General features: G+C 36.8%; 1 protein-coding gene across 2 annotated transcripts in view; it reads right to left on the bottom strand.

The window, feature by feature from the left end:
• Positions 1–1,849: 1,849 nt before the first annotated feature.
• The window catches only part of LOC578412 (ectopic P granules protein 5 homolog), a 41,257-nt gene continuing 25,289 nt past the window's right edge, over positions 1,850–17,817 (bottom strand). The window contains exons 30-45 of one of the 2 annotated variants that reach the window (XM_030972632.1): positions 16,634–16,776; positions 16,050–16,215; positions 15,438–15,632; positions 14,602–14,821; positions 13,909–14,054; positions 13,028–13,226; positions 11,998–12,076; positions 9,727–9,839; positions 8,270–8,445; positions 7,709–7,894; positions 7,248–7,399; positions 6,450–6,643; positions 5,618–5,866; positions 5,180–5,405; positions 4,544–4,750; positions 1,850–4,087 (exon numbers count right to left, since the gene is read on the bottom strand). In XM_030972632.1, the coding sequence (XP_030828492.1) occupies positions 3,733–4,087; positions 4,544–4,750; positions 5,180–5,405; positions 5,618–5,866; positions 6,450–6,643; positions 7,248–7,399; positions 7,709–7,894; positions 8,270–8,445; positions 9,727–9,839; positions 11,998–12,076; positions 13,028–13,226; positions 13,909–14,054; positions 14,602–14,821; positions 15,438–15,632; positions 16,050–16,215; positions 16,634–16,776 (3,006 nt within the window). In that variant the 3' untranslated portion in view covers positions 1,850–3,732. Of the gene's footprint in view, positions 4,088–4,543; positions 4,751–5,179; positions 5,406–5,617; positions 5,867–6,449; positions 6,644–7,247; positions 7,400–7,708; positions 7,895–8,269; positions 8,446–9,726; positions 9,840–11,997; positions 12,077–13,027; positions 13,227–13,908; positions 14,055–14,601; positions 14,822–15,437; positions 15,633–16,049; positions 16,216–16,633; positions 16,777–17,817 lie in introns of those variants that run through there. The other variant, XM_030972633.1, reaches the window with a different exon arrangement.

Genomic DNA, 17,817 nt, shown 5'->3' with positions numbered 1-17,817 from the left:
TCACACAATTGTATCTCAAGTTGAAGAAAGGCAGCAGAATCCCATTATTATCTTGTTATCATATAAATCTGTCTTTATTCATTTGTACAAGCTTCCACTGAAACATAAATTTATTGATTATACAAGAGTTTAATGCATTCCTAACTCCTATTGCACAAGGAATGCATTCAAAAGGAAGAAAGAGAACGTGTGACATACACAGAATAGCAGAAAACTACATGCAATTACCTTGCACTATATTATCAGTACTGTTTACATACATGTACATGTATATTCATAAATTGCATGTAAATCCAACAAAAATTGTAACTTATTTGTTTTTAGCTACAATCAAAGGCTTATAAATTCATAATGTTATTAGTTTGATAATAGCATAATAAATTATAAGTCAAAAATTAAAAATTGAAAGCAGATCAATTATAGTCACTATATGTCTTTGATATATGACAGAGGTCATTTGCATATTCAAAAACAAATTTGTGAACATGTACACACATGCAAAATTGTCTTCCAATTTTCTCTGTCTTCTGCTCAGCTGAATGTACATATAACCTGAATATATATTAACATATTATGACAATACAAATTCAGTCGAAGGATGAGCTTGAAAAGTAAAATGTCTGAATGTAAGAAAATCCATGTACTATTGAGGAGGAATTCTCTGAATGTGTAAAGCTATATTGTCAAAAATAACAGATGTTTGTGAAATCTTGCTTGGTTACTTGAAGAGATACTGGTACATAATGCAGTATGCTCCCCGTCTGTGAAATACATATGAACTTACAGTTGCAACTTTTGGCAAGCTACAACATCTAATTGTAGTTTGTTGTGTGCGACACTTTTCTTACACAAGAAACTCTCAAACCATACAAAACATATCATTCTCTGACACCCAGGTCCTTGGCTTATAATACCTGCATATGATTATATCTTTATTTGATTGGACTACTTAATAATAATAATAATAATATGCAGCTTTTATATAGCGCTTAATACATCTCAGACATCTCTAAGCACTTTACAGATATACTTAAAAGGCAAATATATCTTAAAGCACATAGAAGATCTTTGGCTATCAAAGGGATTTACAGGATAAATGCCTCAAGAAAGGGACTAGTACATGTACATCACATTGATTTGAAATACATGACACCCAGTTACAAGTCTACAGCCCTCCAACTAAGTTGCCATGCCTCCCGTTTTAGTGCCATCAAATAATTTCTTTAAATTCCACTTTTCTCATAATAAAAGCTACATGTATCATTCTGGAACTCCTGTTTACCTGTTATATACTGTCTGATTGAATTACTGTTTTCATGTATGTCAAGGAGACATAATAATCAGCTCTGCATGCTGAGTACAGCTTTAGACCCCGTTCTCACTCACTTCGTTGGAGCGCTCTGGAGCGCTCTAACTAAGACCCGCTCCTCAGGAGCGGTTCTTAGGTGAGTGAGAACGCTCAAAGTGGTCCAGGAAGCGGACTTCTGGACCGCTCCAGAAGTCCACCTTCCGAGGTGGTCTTGAGGAGCGGGTCTTATTAAGAGCGCTCCAGAGCGCTCTAACGTGCAATGTGAACGGAAAGCGTACTTTTAACGGAAGTGAGCTAGTGACCTTCGGTGCGAAACATGTAGTACGGTACATACAGTTTGGATTTCGCGCGCGAAAAAATTGACCCGCCTACCTGAGCTGCCATAGCAACAAGACCACTTTGACTCGTGGAGCGGTTTGAGCCATAAAAACTGCTCGGAGTGTGAACGCTCGCAAACCGTTCCTCAAGACCCGTTCCTCTGGAGCGGTCTGGAGCGGTCTAACTAAGACCACTTTCAAAGTGAGTGAGAACGGGGTCTTAATGTTTGTGATAACTGACAATATCCATATGCATTTTAATAATTTGTAATACAAATTGATAGATTCAAACACTATGTAGACCTAAGGTAATGGAAGCTAAAATTGGAAGAACAGAAAAGAAGTTACAAAAATAATGGTGGACATTTGTAACATACAAAATCCCTAAAATGCTATGATTGATCTCAGCATGTATAACATGGTACTGTGTATAAGTCCAAATGAAATAAAATACAAGGGCTATAACAATAATACATGTCCATTACCAAAGTACACTCTTGAATATTTGATCAAATGCAACGAGAAAGGTATACAACTATTCAAAAATAAAAGGTAGGAAAATACTCAAATTCAAATCAATACATATAAAATGTTCTGTCATGATAAATATACATTCTAATGTAAACAAAAACCCTTTCAATATACAGCACAAATAAAAATGTTCAGTAATTTTACCATACATGTACATGTACCTGTTTGTTCAGTAAAGTATAGATTTATCTCTCTACATGTATTATAGTAATGTTTACATCAACGAATATCAATCAGGAAATCATAAAATCTATGATTTCTATACAATAATGGTATCTTGACATCATCAATTGCAGAATGAGTAAACATTGATGCATACTGATAAGCCAAATATTAGCTCCCACATAATGTTAGCTAATGCTGAATAATAATGATTGTGATGGTTCTTCAGTTTTACGTGAATTAAAAAAAAAAAGCCTGAATGAACAAATATTTCAGAGTCAAGGAAAAGTTCAAAGCATTTGATACATAGTCTACCTCTACATGTTCTACCTATTGCATATTCTTTTAAAAATGAGAGCTAGTCATGTTTCACAGTTGAAATATAAACCCTTGGAGCTTTCAAAACTTTAAAACAGGACATAATCATGTGTACTAGAAAAATATGCAGAATCATGATATGCAGAAGCTCCTCATTTTAAATTTTGCAGGGAAAAACCATTCCTTTTACCCCTAAATGTAGATTGTGTAATATTGAGTTGTGAAAAAATGGGTAGTTCTCTGATTTTGTCTATACATACATGTATACCCATTCTATAATGTATAGGCAACATCATGGTATTCAATAGAGTATATGTATACATTAAACTACAAGTTACCGGTATGTAATATTCTCCAGTCATTTTAGTAACCTATATTAAATGATTAAATGCCATTTTGAATATACTGCTGGAGAATGACAGATCCACATCAATCTATGACCCTCATCATAATGGGGAACTAAATGATACAAGTCGAATTGTCTGTATAGTAAAACCCAAGAAGAATCAAAACATGATGTGACAATGTATCAAAAACTCTGTTCATATCTACAAGTATATTGTACATTCTGTATATGGGTAGAATACTAATAAGGGGCTTGCACTGTATACTCTCTCTCTCTCTCTCTCTCTCTCTCTCTCTCTCTCTCTCTCTCTCTCTCTCTCTAGAAATAATGACTTGAAAGTGGGAGTACTAGTTTAAGGAATCTCTCTGCCACCTCAAAGGATATGTGAGACAGTCATGTCGTGATTGAAGGGATGAAACTTTGGTCATACAGTAGTTTTTTTTTTATCTTTGGCTAAGTCTTTTCAATCCAAAGCTATATGAGATATGAGAGTTAAATTGACATGCACACGGAGAAGAATTAACTGCATCATGATTAAACCTTCTTAAATCCTCTACATACCGTTAAACTTGTCTTAGTTGCCACCTCTTGAGAAATGCCATTAGTCTAAAGTGGCCACCTACACTCTCTCCCTTTAGGGTGTGTGCTGTAGAACCTGTCTACAAAGAGCACCTGTCCACAGCAGCTACTTTCTCTTATCTGTTTCCCTTGGATGGCCTTTATAGACAGGTTTGACTGAAGATAACCTATTAGGATGTAACATTGGCGTTCCTTTGACAAACAACATTCAGACAAGCTCTCTCAGGGAACAGGTTTGAGGCTAGATACGATGTAAAGGATGCACCATCGGGCAAACAATGATGGTCATCTAGAATGAACCTCCTTACATACTCTGTGATTGCCTTCAGATCCATGTAGCTCCTGTTCTCCAGGGCACTGTCCAGGAGCTTCATACCTTGCTGGATGCTCCCGCTGGAGCCTCGTGTAGAGCGCGTTGTGCTGGGGTAGACCAGGGCTCCAGGTGCGTTGGCTACCATGCGGATACCTTCCTTTGGCAGCTGAGCCATGATGAAGACTGCAAGACTTCTTGCTGCTAGGCGAAACCTGTAAAGCAACAAGTATATAGGATAAAAACAATCTCACTCTACTCAGTTCTACTGCATTCATACATTTTTAGAACACTCGTTATAAACTTCAATGCTTTCATAATTCTCAATTATCTGAATTTTCTACAGCCTTTGATCTGTCATGAGCATGGATAACATTGATGCAGTTCTTATTCTTGACAATACCAAAGAAATTGTTTTTAGTTCATGTAAAATTCTAAATATAAGCCACAATGTATTAATAATGAGCATTAATCACTCATTTAAATTTTGATTTAAATTTAATTTGGAAAAATTTCACTGGTAACAGATATTCATAATGCATATAACTATTTCCGTTTCAGAAGGAATATAAGCTACTCCTAGCCCACACATACATAACGTAATATATTTCAGTGTTTTGGTGGCTGCCACTTAAGAAAGTATTATACTCTTATCCTGATTGTCTTTTTACCTGAATGAGAGTTGTGAATGTTTACCGAAGCCCAATGCTCCCAGGATACCTGCTGACCTCCTATCTTCTCCGAGGGCCATGATGGCAGGAGCTAGGTTATTGAGAGAGCGAGACAGGTTACTCTCAGGGGCTCCAAAGTTGATCATCCGCACTGTCAGCTCCATAGCCTTGTACCACCACAGCAGCACTTTGTACTCATTCTCACGACTAACAGAAAAGATGGAGAGAGTTTATCAGGTTACAGTCTCTAATGACTGGATAAGTGTAATCACTCAAAACTCAAGCCCCAAATACACTGTAACTCAGAAAGATAATCACTAAAAATTCATGCTACACAGAAATTACATTTTCTCCTACAGGTTACTACTAACAAAATTGAATCGCATTAAATTCTCTGGTAGACAGCAGCATGTATAATATGTGCTCTATTTAATTCGGTTCATATGCATTATTTTGGGGGTCCATACTTAAAGACTGAGCCTGAACACATATTCTCGCATTAGCCATAGATTTTGTAAATATGTACATTGTGAAAATATTTGTTCATGATAATGATCCAAAAATGCATCAATGGGCAGTGCAGCTTGTCCTGATCTAATTCAGTAAATTATTCCTAATTAAGAGTAATCTCTTCACCTTGGTGTGCAGTTGATACACCAGTCTATGAGCTTGGTATGGATGGCTGTCTCTTCCTCTAGACTCCTGCACTGAGGTAGCTTCTGTGCTAGGTATGCAAACAGAGTTAGGTATGCACCGCCCTCTAAGCATTGACCAAGGAACTCATCATGAGACAGCTGAGGTATCTGAAGAACTGATACTACACCGGCCCAACCATGAGTGGTATCGTTGGGTGGGGGTTTGACTGGATAGGAGAAACAAGATGGTAGAAATGGATCTAGCCTTCTTGTTCAAGTATATATTAATCCATTACTAATGGAATAAATTGAACAAACTGAATAATGTATATATAAATATGTACTATACATTTATTTTGATAAAATCATTACCGGTATGTCTAATACTTAAAGAAACTTGAAACAATCTCAAGCAAAGATGAATTTGAAATAGGCATACCAGTTGCAAAGTAGGAATCGATGCAAGCCTCAATGATAACGGCCATGTGCTTGGTAGACGCTAGTGTGTTACATGCTACTGAGATGATTTGCAGTACTAGGTTACTATTAGCACAGGTAGCTAGCCATGCTGTAAGACCTCTCACAATGGAATCCGGAGCACCAGTGATGGGCGAGCAGCCGTTGAGGAGAGATAGCACGGTGGTGAGGAGAGATGATAGGTGGGTCGAGGATTCAACACTAGGACCAGCTGAAGAGCAATCAAGAACAGTTAATTCATTAGAAAGATTACAATCTTTATTCTTTATTCTTAGAGAATTGAAAAAACAAGACCATCTCAAATGCCAGAACCACTTAACCAGCCCTCTTCTGCAGAAGATAGAAAAGTGCCATCAAATGCAGACTGTGAAGTCAACTCATGGATTGTTCTGTTTCAACCTCTCTATCACAAGACTCCCTCACCCTCTCTTACACATTGTACCTGATGATGATATGATGGTGACCTCATAGAGTAGACCATGTAGTGGGGTAGAAAACTGTTCTGCTCTGACCTTACTGTTCTCTTCACCCCATCCCAACCCTAGACCACCCCACCCTCAAACTAGTCTGCAAGCACAGACCCTAATTTGACACTTTATCAAAAAAAAATCATTGTGCCTTGAGAGAAGCCTAGTCCAGCTACCTACTGGTTGTGTCAGGAGCAGCTATAGTACATGGCCTATGATAGCCTTACAGTGCAGACTCTCTTTTAGGACTGACCAGGGTTTGTGTCTGCAAACTACCCTCAACTCTTACCCTCTCACTCTCCCTCATTCTCTCCAAATCTAACATACCTGATGATGATATGAGAGTGATATCATAGAGTAGACCATGTAGTGGGGTAGTGAACTGTTCAGCTCTGACCTCTCTGTTCTGTGAGCATTGACACATGAGACCAACCACTAATCCTATGTAAGCAGCTTGTTTGGATGCAAGGCGAGGGTTTGATGCCTCTGTGCTACCGACTCCAGCTACTGCTCGCATCAAGCTACAAGGAATAACAAATAGATGAAAAACAGATACAAACCTATCAATATATACCGAACTCCTGCTACTTGTTTGAGTAACCATTTAATATTTGAATGAAAACTGTAAAACCAGCCATTTTTCCTGAACTGAAAGTTTTGCAATCGGATTTTACAAACAAAGAGCCATGACACTTTAATAATCATTTTCTCGCATTTTGAAAATCTGGATAAGTTACTTGCAAAGGTATCTTGAAAGAGATTTTTTTTTCTTTTTCAAAAGAATAATTAATGGCTCGCCTCATATCAAATAAGTAGAGTGAAAAATGCTTGCATATTTACAACCATCTATCTTTTTGTTTTTTTTAAATTTTAAACTCAACTTTTAAAACACACATACATGTACATACATAGAGATGTACGATGTATATATATTGCATTCATTTCATGTCGTTTTTTTTTACTCTTGACTCTGAAATTTTGTTTTAAAAATGATTTGCTGTGGGCATTATTACTACATAAAAATGGTTACAACTTTTCCCTCAAATCTACACAATTATGCTACAGAATGGACCCAATGACATATGATTTAGTCTTTATAATATGTCCATTGACATTGCAACTTACCTAAGAATTGAACCAGCAGAAAGCTCCTCCAACACAGAGCGTGAATTACTCTTCTTTAGCTGCCACATGGTAGCGCTATGATAGCAGCTCTCGTCTAGCAGGTACCATGGAAACTGATGTGCTTCTGCAACAAGCACTTTGATACTGCTTCCCTGGGAATATTACAAACAAAGATAGGTAGGTGTGGGGCTATGGAAGTGAGCCTATACATTTATGTGTCTCACATGAAACATTCAGAAGTGCACCTGTCTATAAAAGAAAAGTGCCCTTCTTTGCTCACCCCTACCTCCTCCCCCCTCCCCTAGGAAAATGTTCCATCACCACTGCTCATAATAATTTTACAACAAGCCACAACAATTTTACACCTGAAATCATGAGGAGAAACTTTAAGGATGCGATTCAACCATGAACATTTTGTACACTTCACTCAAACATGAATATTTATTCCCTCATTTACTAACCTGTGAATGCATGATGGGAACAGAGTTGCCGAAGATGATGAGCATACTGAGCAATGCTGAGAGGAACTGATTAGCTGTCTGCAGGTCACCCCTAGCGATGATGCACTCCAAGATACCGGTCCATTGGATGCGATGGAAGATGGATGCTAAGAAGAGAAGACAGCTTTCCAGACCAGCCTCATACATCTAGTAAGAATAATTGAAATTAGATAATAGTAGCTACAGTACAACTAATCTATCATATGATTAAACATGTACATGTAGGTTGTATAATGTGTACATGAATGTGCAGCTAAAGTACGGGCATATTGCACGTAATGCTATCATAAGAACATCTCTAATGTAGGGATGCTTAGTTTCTCTCCATTTGCCACAGAAACATCTTTGTTTTGCCACATTATGATCTTTTTTCTTAGTCCTAAAATCATCAAAAACCCTCCATCAAAAACCCTCCATAGAAAACCAAAACACATGTAACAACATACACACACACACACACTTTCTGTAGCATCCATCATACATTGTTCTATTGTATCACATTTGAGAGGATGTCAAACCAACCTTGATCATGGATTCCATACAGTAGACATCAGGATAGAACTCAGCCCAGGGGAGGCCAGCCATGGCCCGGTGATAGGCATACAGGATGTCCTCTCTCACTCCCTTCTTGGCCAAAGAGCGCACATAGTAGGACCAGAACATTGATAAGATATTGGTAGTCGCTGGCTGCTGGGCATCTGCAGTCAAAACAGACAAATCAAACGTTATCCTCTAATAGTTTTCATTGGAATTGTCAAGTGTTTTAGTTAGAGATACCTACATCAAACAATAGTAGCTTGTGAGGTTTCATGATTGCTCTGTGATAACATTCTAAACACAAAATATTTTGTTTTACTTCTATAAGTTTCTGATGGTAAGCAAATAGATCTGCTGACTTTCTGAATCTTTTGTATCTCTTTCAGAGGTACATGTCAAACACAGTCACACAAAAGTTAAAGACAATGGAAGATACTGATACTGAAAGTATCTTTAATATTTAGATAAATGGTTTGATTCAACAAGAGTTTGAATAAACACACTCTTTTTACATTGCTTATTTCCCCCAATATATTCTTTTCCAGTTGGTGGTTAATCATTAAATACACCTGCGTCTAACTCCCAACAAAACACACATAAATAGTCCACCAATCTCATTATATTATAGTATTAATGACTGCTTTGAGAGAAATAGTTGTTTTTATACGCTCAAGGGAAGGTTAGAATTGTGCTATTACCCGAGGCGTGCCGAGGGGAATAGCCCAATTGTAACCTTCCCGAGAGCGTATAAAAACAACTATTTCTCGAATATTAAAGCAGTCATTAATACTTTTATATGCCAAAAAAAAAAGAAAAAAAAAAAAAAAAACCTTTGTCGAAGATGGGATTCGAACTCTTGCGTACCAAAGGTGATGTTACTAAAGTCAGCGCCTCAAACCGCTCGGCCAGCGCGCTATGTCACCATGTACAGTAGTTTTCTTTAATATATACATTAAAATGAATTGAAAACGGCTTCGCGTGGTCGATGCTTCGCTGCTGCTCCATTAAACGGGCCCTTCTTTTACTTTTGCAATGCATATTGGCACGAACTTAGATCAAGATCTATCGGCAGATGTTGTTTTTTTGTTTTTGGAAGTTTATTTTCGTCTTCATGTCAACAATGCAAGATAAAATTGTCGGTAAGATCGATCGAGATTCAATTGTATTGAAATTACCGACCAATTCTTCGCACACGTACGGTATCCTCAATCGCTCAGACCATTTTTTAACATGTAAACCTATGGGGTAACCATGGAGACTGACCTATTTTCCCAATAACCATGGTTATTGGGATTTTGAACTGTTTTTTAACCATGGTTACCGGGAATTTTCGGGAACAGTTAAAGTTTATGAATGCAATTTCGACCAATCAGATTGCTGGATTACTTAAGTGAGGTATATAAATGGTATTAAGTTTAAACAACAAACTATTTTTGACTTACTATGGAAGAGAGCTTGCATGAAACTGGTTGTCTCAGCAAAGAGTGTAACCATGACCAAGGCACTTTCCACGTCTCCCTCTGACCAGGCTGGTAGAACTTCAAACTGTCCAGGCCTTCAAAATATATCCAAATATCTTACATTAATATATGTTACATTAAACATTGTCACAGTGGACACAATGCAGGCATCTAAAAACTTGTACCAGTACTTAGGAATTTTATTTATTGTTGTAGGGATAATATATCAGGAACTGGTGCTAGAAATAAAGATGACGGGAAGAAAAGTTTTAATCATTGCATTTGATCATTGTCATTAAAACAACCAAACTTTGACAATGAAGAATACCGACTTGGATTAACAAAATTTTGGTAAATTTTCTTTTCTTTCCATTTTATTGTTGGAATCTGCCCTTTCTTGGTGTTTTTTAAAACAAATATGACTAGATGGAGACTTTGAGTCCCTTTGATAGCTACTGAGAGCTTATACTTCTATCAGGCCTTAAATTAATCGACGGCCATCGACGGCCAGGCCGTCGATGCCCCTATGACTGGCCGCGGTGCCCTCCCAAAAAAAGATAAATTCACGGCCAAAAAGGCCGTGCCCTTTTTTTCAAACTGGCCGACGTGCCTTTTTTTCCAACTCGACGTGCCCTTTTTTTTAAAAATTTGCGCACATAAAACCACCAATTGCGCCCATAATCATCTAAAACTAGACGGCAAGGCGCAAGTGTTTTCCGTGAAAATGCGCCCATAAATTATTAGAACAGTAAAAATACACGAATCACGAACAGTTTGCCGCCCACGAGCTCTCTTCTAGCTTCGTATTTAGTGCTTTAATAAGGCGTAAGTGCCGTGAAAATGCGCCCTTTGTTATTATATAGGCAATGCGCTAGCGCACGTACGTTCATGCGATCGCATGATATGCATATGGTGCATGCTGTTGACGCACGCACGTGCGTACGTACAAATCGAAGGCCAGGCCGGCCAGGATCAAGAAAACAAATCGTCAAATGGAGAAATAAACAAGCATTCAAATAGTCATTAGAGATCTGTCGAGGTTTGTTTGTAGGTCTAGTTTATTATTTTATCTCAAATAGAATTTAGAATTATCTTATTAATAAGTTAAGAACACCTACGATGTTCTCGATCGTAGTTACTCTCATTTTGCCACCAGCCGACCTCGCTTCAAAAAGCTACCCCGCCAGCTTCCCAAGACGAACGTTTCGAGTCCCGGTAAAATTCCGAGGGTGCATCGGTTTCGCTGGCAAACTTCCAGCCCGACAGCTTCCCACCAAAAGTGGCGAGAGTGTGTGTGCGAGGAACGATTTTGGTTTCGTGAATGCACGTTACGCAACTGAGCTGAGCGTGTCACTTTCAGCTGTCGAATGTCTATAAGGACATTTTTACATCTTATTTCATTAGTTAGGCCTATCTAGACCTTTCTATACAACAGTTAAAAAGATAATTTCTTCAAATTTGCTCCTACTACCGAGAGAGTGGCGGAAGGTTTGTGTGTGAGGTGCGATTTTGATTTGGGATACCCGGCCCGGTAAACTTGCCAAGTCCTTCTGACTTTCGATGTTTGTGAAATTGACAATTTATTTATTCATTTGCTCATCAATATTTTTAGTTACTTTAAAATACTGTTTAATGTGCAAGTTTGATTTCCTTAATCAATTTTTCCTGTTCATATTGTTAAGATTAAAAAGTTATTAAATTGATCGTTCGATCTATTCACATTATGAAATTAACATTTGTAGACTCTCTTTGAACTTATGATTAGATAAGGGGCCTATCTGTTTTTGGAAAATTGCCCCTTGCTCTGGTAAATTCCCGTGGCAAAGGGCAACTTAAAAAAAAAATGCCCCTTGCTCCTGGCTGCTAAATCTAAGGCTTGCGGGCCGCCGCCTTGTTTGTATGTACCGTAGACCTCTATACATTCTGTGAAGAAGCTGGTGCTAAAGTCATGGGAAATTGATCCCGCACAAGTTTCATAAAATACACATGACATCTAACAAAAATAGAATCAATTTTTTTGGCCTCATACTCGATGCCCTTTTTGTAAAATATTTTGGCCTCGATGCCCTTTTTGTAAAAATATTTTGGCCTTGGTGCCCTTAAAAATATGAGGTACTCAAGGCCAAACTGGCCTTGCCCTAAAAATGACGAAATTTAAGGCCTGTTCTATCCATCCACATGTTATATTAATGAATAAAATATGTAGCTATTTTGTATCATGCTCCCTGACCTGTCCATACGTGTTTCACTTACTTGGCTGGTAAAGCAGCCTCTGCTGGTCCAACCCACGGAGCAAAGAAAGAAAGAACTAGATCCCAAAGCTTCTTAATACCTGTACATCAACAACAATGTTTAGGGGAACCAATCAGAATACATGTAGATAGAACATTGTACCTTTACTAAAGTGCTGTTTCTTAAATGATGACCGAAAATAACACTGAAGAGAGATTATTACAAAAGTGAAAAAAACTTCTAATAATTGTAAGAGTTAATATTGGACTCCTTGTATATTTGAATTTTTTGCAATTAAAAATTGTGTCTTTGGTTTCTTCTCCCAAGATACATATTCCTCTCATATCATATGCTTATTCACTTACATATTCATTTACAATGAATGACTCAACCCAATTCCTTCTTCCATTCATCTCCTCACTGCATACTAAAGTCTTCCATCTCACCTGGTATGTTCCTTTGTTCTCTTCCTATTCATTGTTCATGGGGTCATAATCATCCGATGCATCAGGCATATCCACTTCTTACCTTTCATTGGTTCTCTTTTCATTTGTATTCAGCTTTACTTTTAAATCCTATTTGCTATTGGGTTATGATGTATTTCATTTGAATATAATTTGCCTAAAAATGTACAGAATGCTGTTGTGAATCTTAATTTGTGACTTAAGAGAGTAGATTGATTTGAGTCTGGTAGTGATTTTGGGATGATTGGTTTGCTAATGTATATTGGTAATGGGTTAACTTTCATTACTTTACACAATCATAAATTGTATAATACATGTAATACACAACATAGTTTAATAAAAAGAGAAATATAGACAGAGACTGGAAAGCAGCAGCTGCTAAGAAATACATGGCAATGCATACAATGAGACTTGGTACAAGAGAAGATATTGGGAATATATATAAGAGTAATGAAAATAAAACACTGTTAAACTGGTTTGTGAGGCCGCCTAAAAGAAATAATAAAAGTTGCAACTACAGACACAATGCAGTATTCCCTGTACCACGATTGATTTCATTACAAAAAGTAGGGTGAGATGATCAATACCTATTTCTATATTCCTATTAGTCTCCTGCAGCCTCTTTGCTTCCTTCAGGACACAGTTGAGAGCAAGATATCCCAGGAAACTAGAGAGTGCTGGCATGAAATCTTTCCAATGACTGTACAAGCCAAACTGAAGCAGCTCCTGCTTGCTATGTCTCTGACGGGAGAAGTAATTACCCATCCATTCCAGGCTTTGTACAAGCTATATCAAGAAATGAAATGAAAAGCATTATCAACGTAGGACAATATGAAATGAGCTAGTGGTTGACTATTTAAACTGCACATATAATGACAAGAGTTCAATCCTGACAGTAGCATTAATTTTGAATGGTGATGTTTTAAGTTCATTCCCCTTTAAGTGATCAGACCTGATTTAAAAAAAAACAACAACAAAATTGACATACAATTACTACATTGGGGAAAAAAAGATTTATACTCAAGTAGGAAGAACAAAAACAGATATTTGTAATAAAGGTTGCCCTTTGCTACTAAAAATAAGAAAACAAATTAAATTGTTGACTACTGAATTCTATAGGTGCAATACAGGGACCACCCGGTTCCCAGAGCTAATGGATTACAGGTTTGTATGTGAAGCATGTTCCTATACCCAGGGTCCCTGGTTTGAAACTAGTTGAGTTATATGTTGCATGAATATATAAAAGGATTGTTACAGACATGAATAATCACAATCAACTGAAGCATGTCTGTATAAAAGGCAGAACAATATAATTACAAATGTGTCTAAGGATAGAATTATACAAATATTTCTTTGACATAATATTTAAAAACAATTATAATTGTGTAAACCTTAATCTTAGCTCAAATCTATCATCCACACACAAAAAGCTTGTTCCATTTTAGTCATGTAGACCGGCATGGCTTACTTCATTGAGTGAGATGAGTGTTTCCTCTTGTACAAGCTTCTCCACCTGCTTCTGTCCTATATCCCCAAAGTCTGGTAGTACAGGACAGTCTAGTGTCTTCAACACATCCTCAAGCACTTTCAGCTTCAGACTCTTCTCTTCCATACCTGTGAAGAGGGTAAGAAAGGATATAAAAATTAAATATTATTATTATTATTATTATATCGACAGCCTGTGAAACCTTTTGCATGATATACAATTATAATTTCTGTCATTTCCATAGCAGTTGCTAATGCTTTAAGATACATGTTGTGAAATACATGTTGTGATACACAAATTACAGGTTGTTCGCAAAAAATTTGAATGTCAGAAAAGTAAATGATTCCTCACTTTGTTAGAGTGCTTTATGCTTCAGTATCAAAGAACTCTGAAACTCTGAAACATCATGAGAAGGTTTAGCATTTACTGTAAAATATCAAATAACTTTACTGTAGATTGCATTTCAAGTACCGAATGTGTTTGTGCAAGGAGCAAAAAAGCTTAAGATTGAAATGAATTTATTTTACATAAGAAAGATCTCAGTTTAAACAATGCCATATCTGTAACTTATGTGAATACTGAGTGTAATACATGACATTGGTTTGGAATCAAGATATCACCTCTCACAAACAAAACTGAAACAAAATGGACATGTATATGTCAGAGTGTACATACCTTTGATGACTATGTGCATGACATCTGCATAATGCTGAGGGAAGTTATAGAGGAAGACGGTCTGTAGATGTGAGCGGTAGACCTCATAGTGAGGGAGGGGTCTAGAGTCTGTCTCCTCCCCTAACCCACAGGCAGTCAAGGCCTCACCAATGGTGGTGATCAGATGAGAGCAGGTAGAGTGAGTCGGGTGGTGCTGCTTTAACCAATGACCAATGTCAAACTGAATACCATAGGATACAAGAAAATTCATTAGAATATAAAATTACCAGGTATATGGATGGAATAATCAAGGTTTTACTTTGTTAGACAGTATTGTGAATACTTGTTAGCTTGCATGTGCAATCATATACATACAGAAATAAGCCCAGTTCATCCACCTTGCCTTTCTCAGATCATCTTTATTCATATGTACTTCTTCGTTCCCAATAATACTAGTCAAACAGACATTGTAATATTTGATACAGACAGAGAGAGAGGAAAGATTACAAGAATATATTAACATTGAGAGAAGACAGCATATTCATGATGATGTGAAAATCATAACTGTAAATGTATTGCTGTTAGAAATAGATAAGTGGCTAACCATGAAATTATATTTTTCAGTTGGACAAGCACACCACAATGATCCTACTCCGTTTTCTTTAATTGTATTTTGAGGAAAGTGAAATTGCATTTAGAAAATGTTAAAGTTTCATTCTTGAAAGTTTAAAATTAAATTTTAGTAGCACACTAGTAGAAAATCCTATAATCATGTATATCATTTGATTCGATTTGATTGCAAATAATATATGTGAAATGTATTTTGGTAAAGGGAATGAACAAGTTTATCAATGTACCTTAGTGAGCAACATGAAAGCCAGGTCCTGCATGTCGTTAGCAGTAGCCCTTACTACCTCTGTGTACATATGAACAAAGGTTGAAGGACAGTTGCAAGGTACAAAGTTTGGTGCCAACACACCGGCAAGTTTGTGATTGGTCAGAATCTCATGAAGGAGTGTTTGCGCTTCTTCAGGATACGGTCTCACAAATTCCTGATAAGTACGAGAAAGAGCAAAAATATTTTATATTCTATTTGTTAATTAAAATTTTAATATCATCATGGTCATGGTTATTATCATCATCATCATCATTATCATCATCATCACCTTCCTCATCTTTATTACTATCAGCATAATCATAAAAGATGCAATCATCACCATCACTCCTACTATCAGCATCACAAAAATCATTCTCATTATAAACATTCATTATCATCATATTATCTTAATTATATCACGATCATCATCAGTATTGTTATTGTTTTTGTTATGATTATGCTTATGATTATCAATATCATCATCATCATCATCAAACACGCCTCAATGTCATAACTGTCATCATCAACATAAACTTCTTCCAAACATGAATCCATATCTTCACCAATGATTGGCATGACTGCTCAATGTTACCTGTCCTAAGATCTCAATACATGATGTGAAGAACTGCCTGGTAGGAGGGTAATGCCTGCAGTCATCATTCATCTTGTTGGCAAGGTGATATAGAAGAGCCACACCCACCTGGTTGATGGCCACCCTCTCTTCCCCCATTGATTCACGACTCACGTTGATCAAGTCACTGGATAATAAGGACAAAAACAAGAGTTGAGTGTGTTGACAGTTTATGACAATGTTACTCATGCAAATTACGACTTAAACATCAAAACTACATTAAGTTCCCAAATCCTTTTACACAATATTTATGAAGCTCTGACATACAGAATATGTGTGATATTGTCTTCTGAGAAGTAGAGGGCCCTCAAGTCATCTCCTTTTTTAGTGGAAATAATGCCATCCTGGTCAGCAGATTCATAATAATTGTCATTAATCAACATTCTGCCTCATAGTATTTACATACCGGTATTCCCCAAAATTATTTCAAAACACTTTTTTTTAATTCTACAAATCAAACATGATTATAGACCTTATCACACAGAGAAAACCTTTTTGATAGACTGTAACCCTTGATCATGTCAATTCTAGCATGAGAGACTCACGTGATGGCATTCTCTATATGGACAGCAGCAGAGCAGATGACAGGAGGGGGCGGTGATTCTGTTTCTATTGATAGCTGCTTGTATTCAGTTCTGTTCTCATCCAGCTTCCTCTTGACTGCATCACTTACCTTGCATTCCTGGTGCTGTATCAGTACACAGTCATGGAAATGATTTAATATGCATGGACAGTAGTACACACATTCAAAAGAAATACTAAGAATTAACATGCTTAAGAATGTCCTCAAGGAAAAACATATCATGACAACCATGAAGAGAAATGTGTTCAAAAGTCACTTCCACATTCATCTTAAATCTCCTCTATCTTTGGATACACATGCATGTTTATTGAGGAAACCTTTTTCTTTTGGGGAACATAACATTCTTTTCTTGTTTTTACTGAAGAAAAAAACCCTCTTGTTTCTACATGATGAAGCAGATATAGTACAAGTCTCTGACGTGGGAAGCCCATGTCAGAGATATTGAAAAAAGAGCGAATGCGAAACTATATATGCTCCGTTCTTTGGGGAAGTTCGGTCTTTCACATGAAGATCTGATTACTATTTTTATTGGCTATATTCGCCCAATCCTTGAATATGCTACTCAAGTTTGGAGCGGAGGTCTCACTAGTGCACAAAAACAACGCATAGAAAGATTACAAAAACGTGCATTGAGGATTATCTTTGGAAAGGATTATCATAGTTATGCAAACGCTCTTACTAAATCGAAATTACAAACATTGGAAAGTCGTCGAAATGACTTATGTGTTACCTTCTTTAAAAAAACTCTTTCATGCACAGACCAGTTCAAACAATTTATACCCCAAAGAGCACACAATAGAACTTTGCGAAGAACTAACAAGATCCCTGAACCCAGGTGCAAAACTAAACGTATGCAGAATAGCCCAATCCCAGATTTGATCCGTTTGTATAACAAAAGTTTTTTATGATTGTATTTAATATACTCTGAAACAAATTACAATTTCATATTCCTTAGTATATAATTAATTCATAAATTTGAGGTCTGATTTTTTTAGTCAAGTTAGTCAATGTAATTTTTATGACATGAAGAATGCGATGCATATCTATATTTATATCTTAATATCTCTAATGTTCACCTTATAATATTCATATTTGTCTTGCAATGTATCTTTGTATTTTATCAACATGTACATAATTGTTTTCCCT

Source organism: Strongylocentrotus purpuratus, unplaced genomic scaffold (genome assembly GCF_000002235.5).
Source record: "Strongylocentrotus purpuratus isolate Spur 01 unplaced genomic scaffold, Spur_5.0 spur5_scaffold_6, whole genome shotgun sequence".
Taxonomy (NCBI): domain Eukaryota; kingdom Metazoa; phylum Echinodermata; class Echinoidea; order Camarodonta; family Strongylocentrotidae; genus Strongylocentrotus; species Strongylocentrotus purpuratus.
The sequence above is the reverse complement of the archived record's forward strand: the minus strand, read 5'-3'. Positions and strand labels throughout refer to the sequence as shown.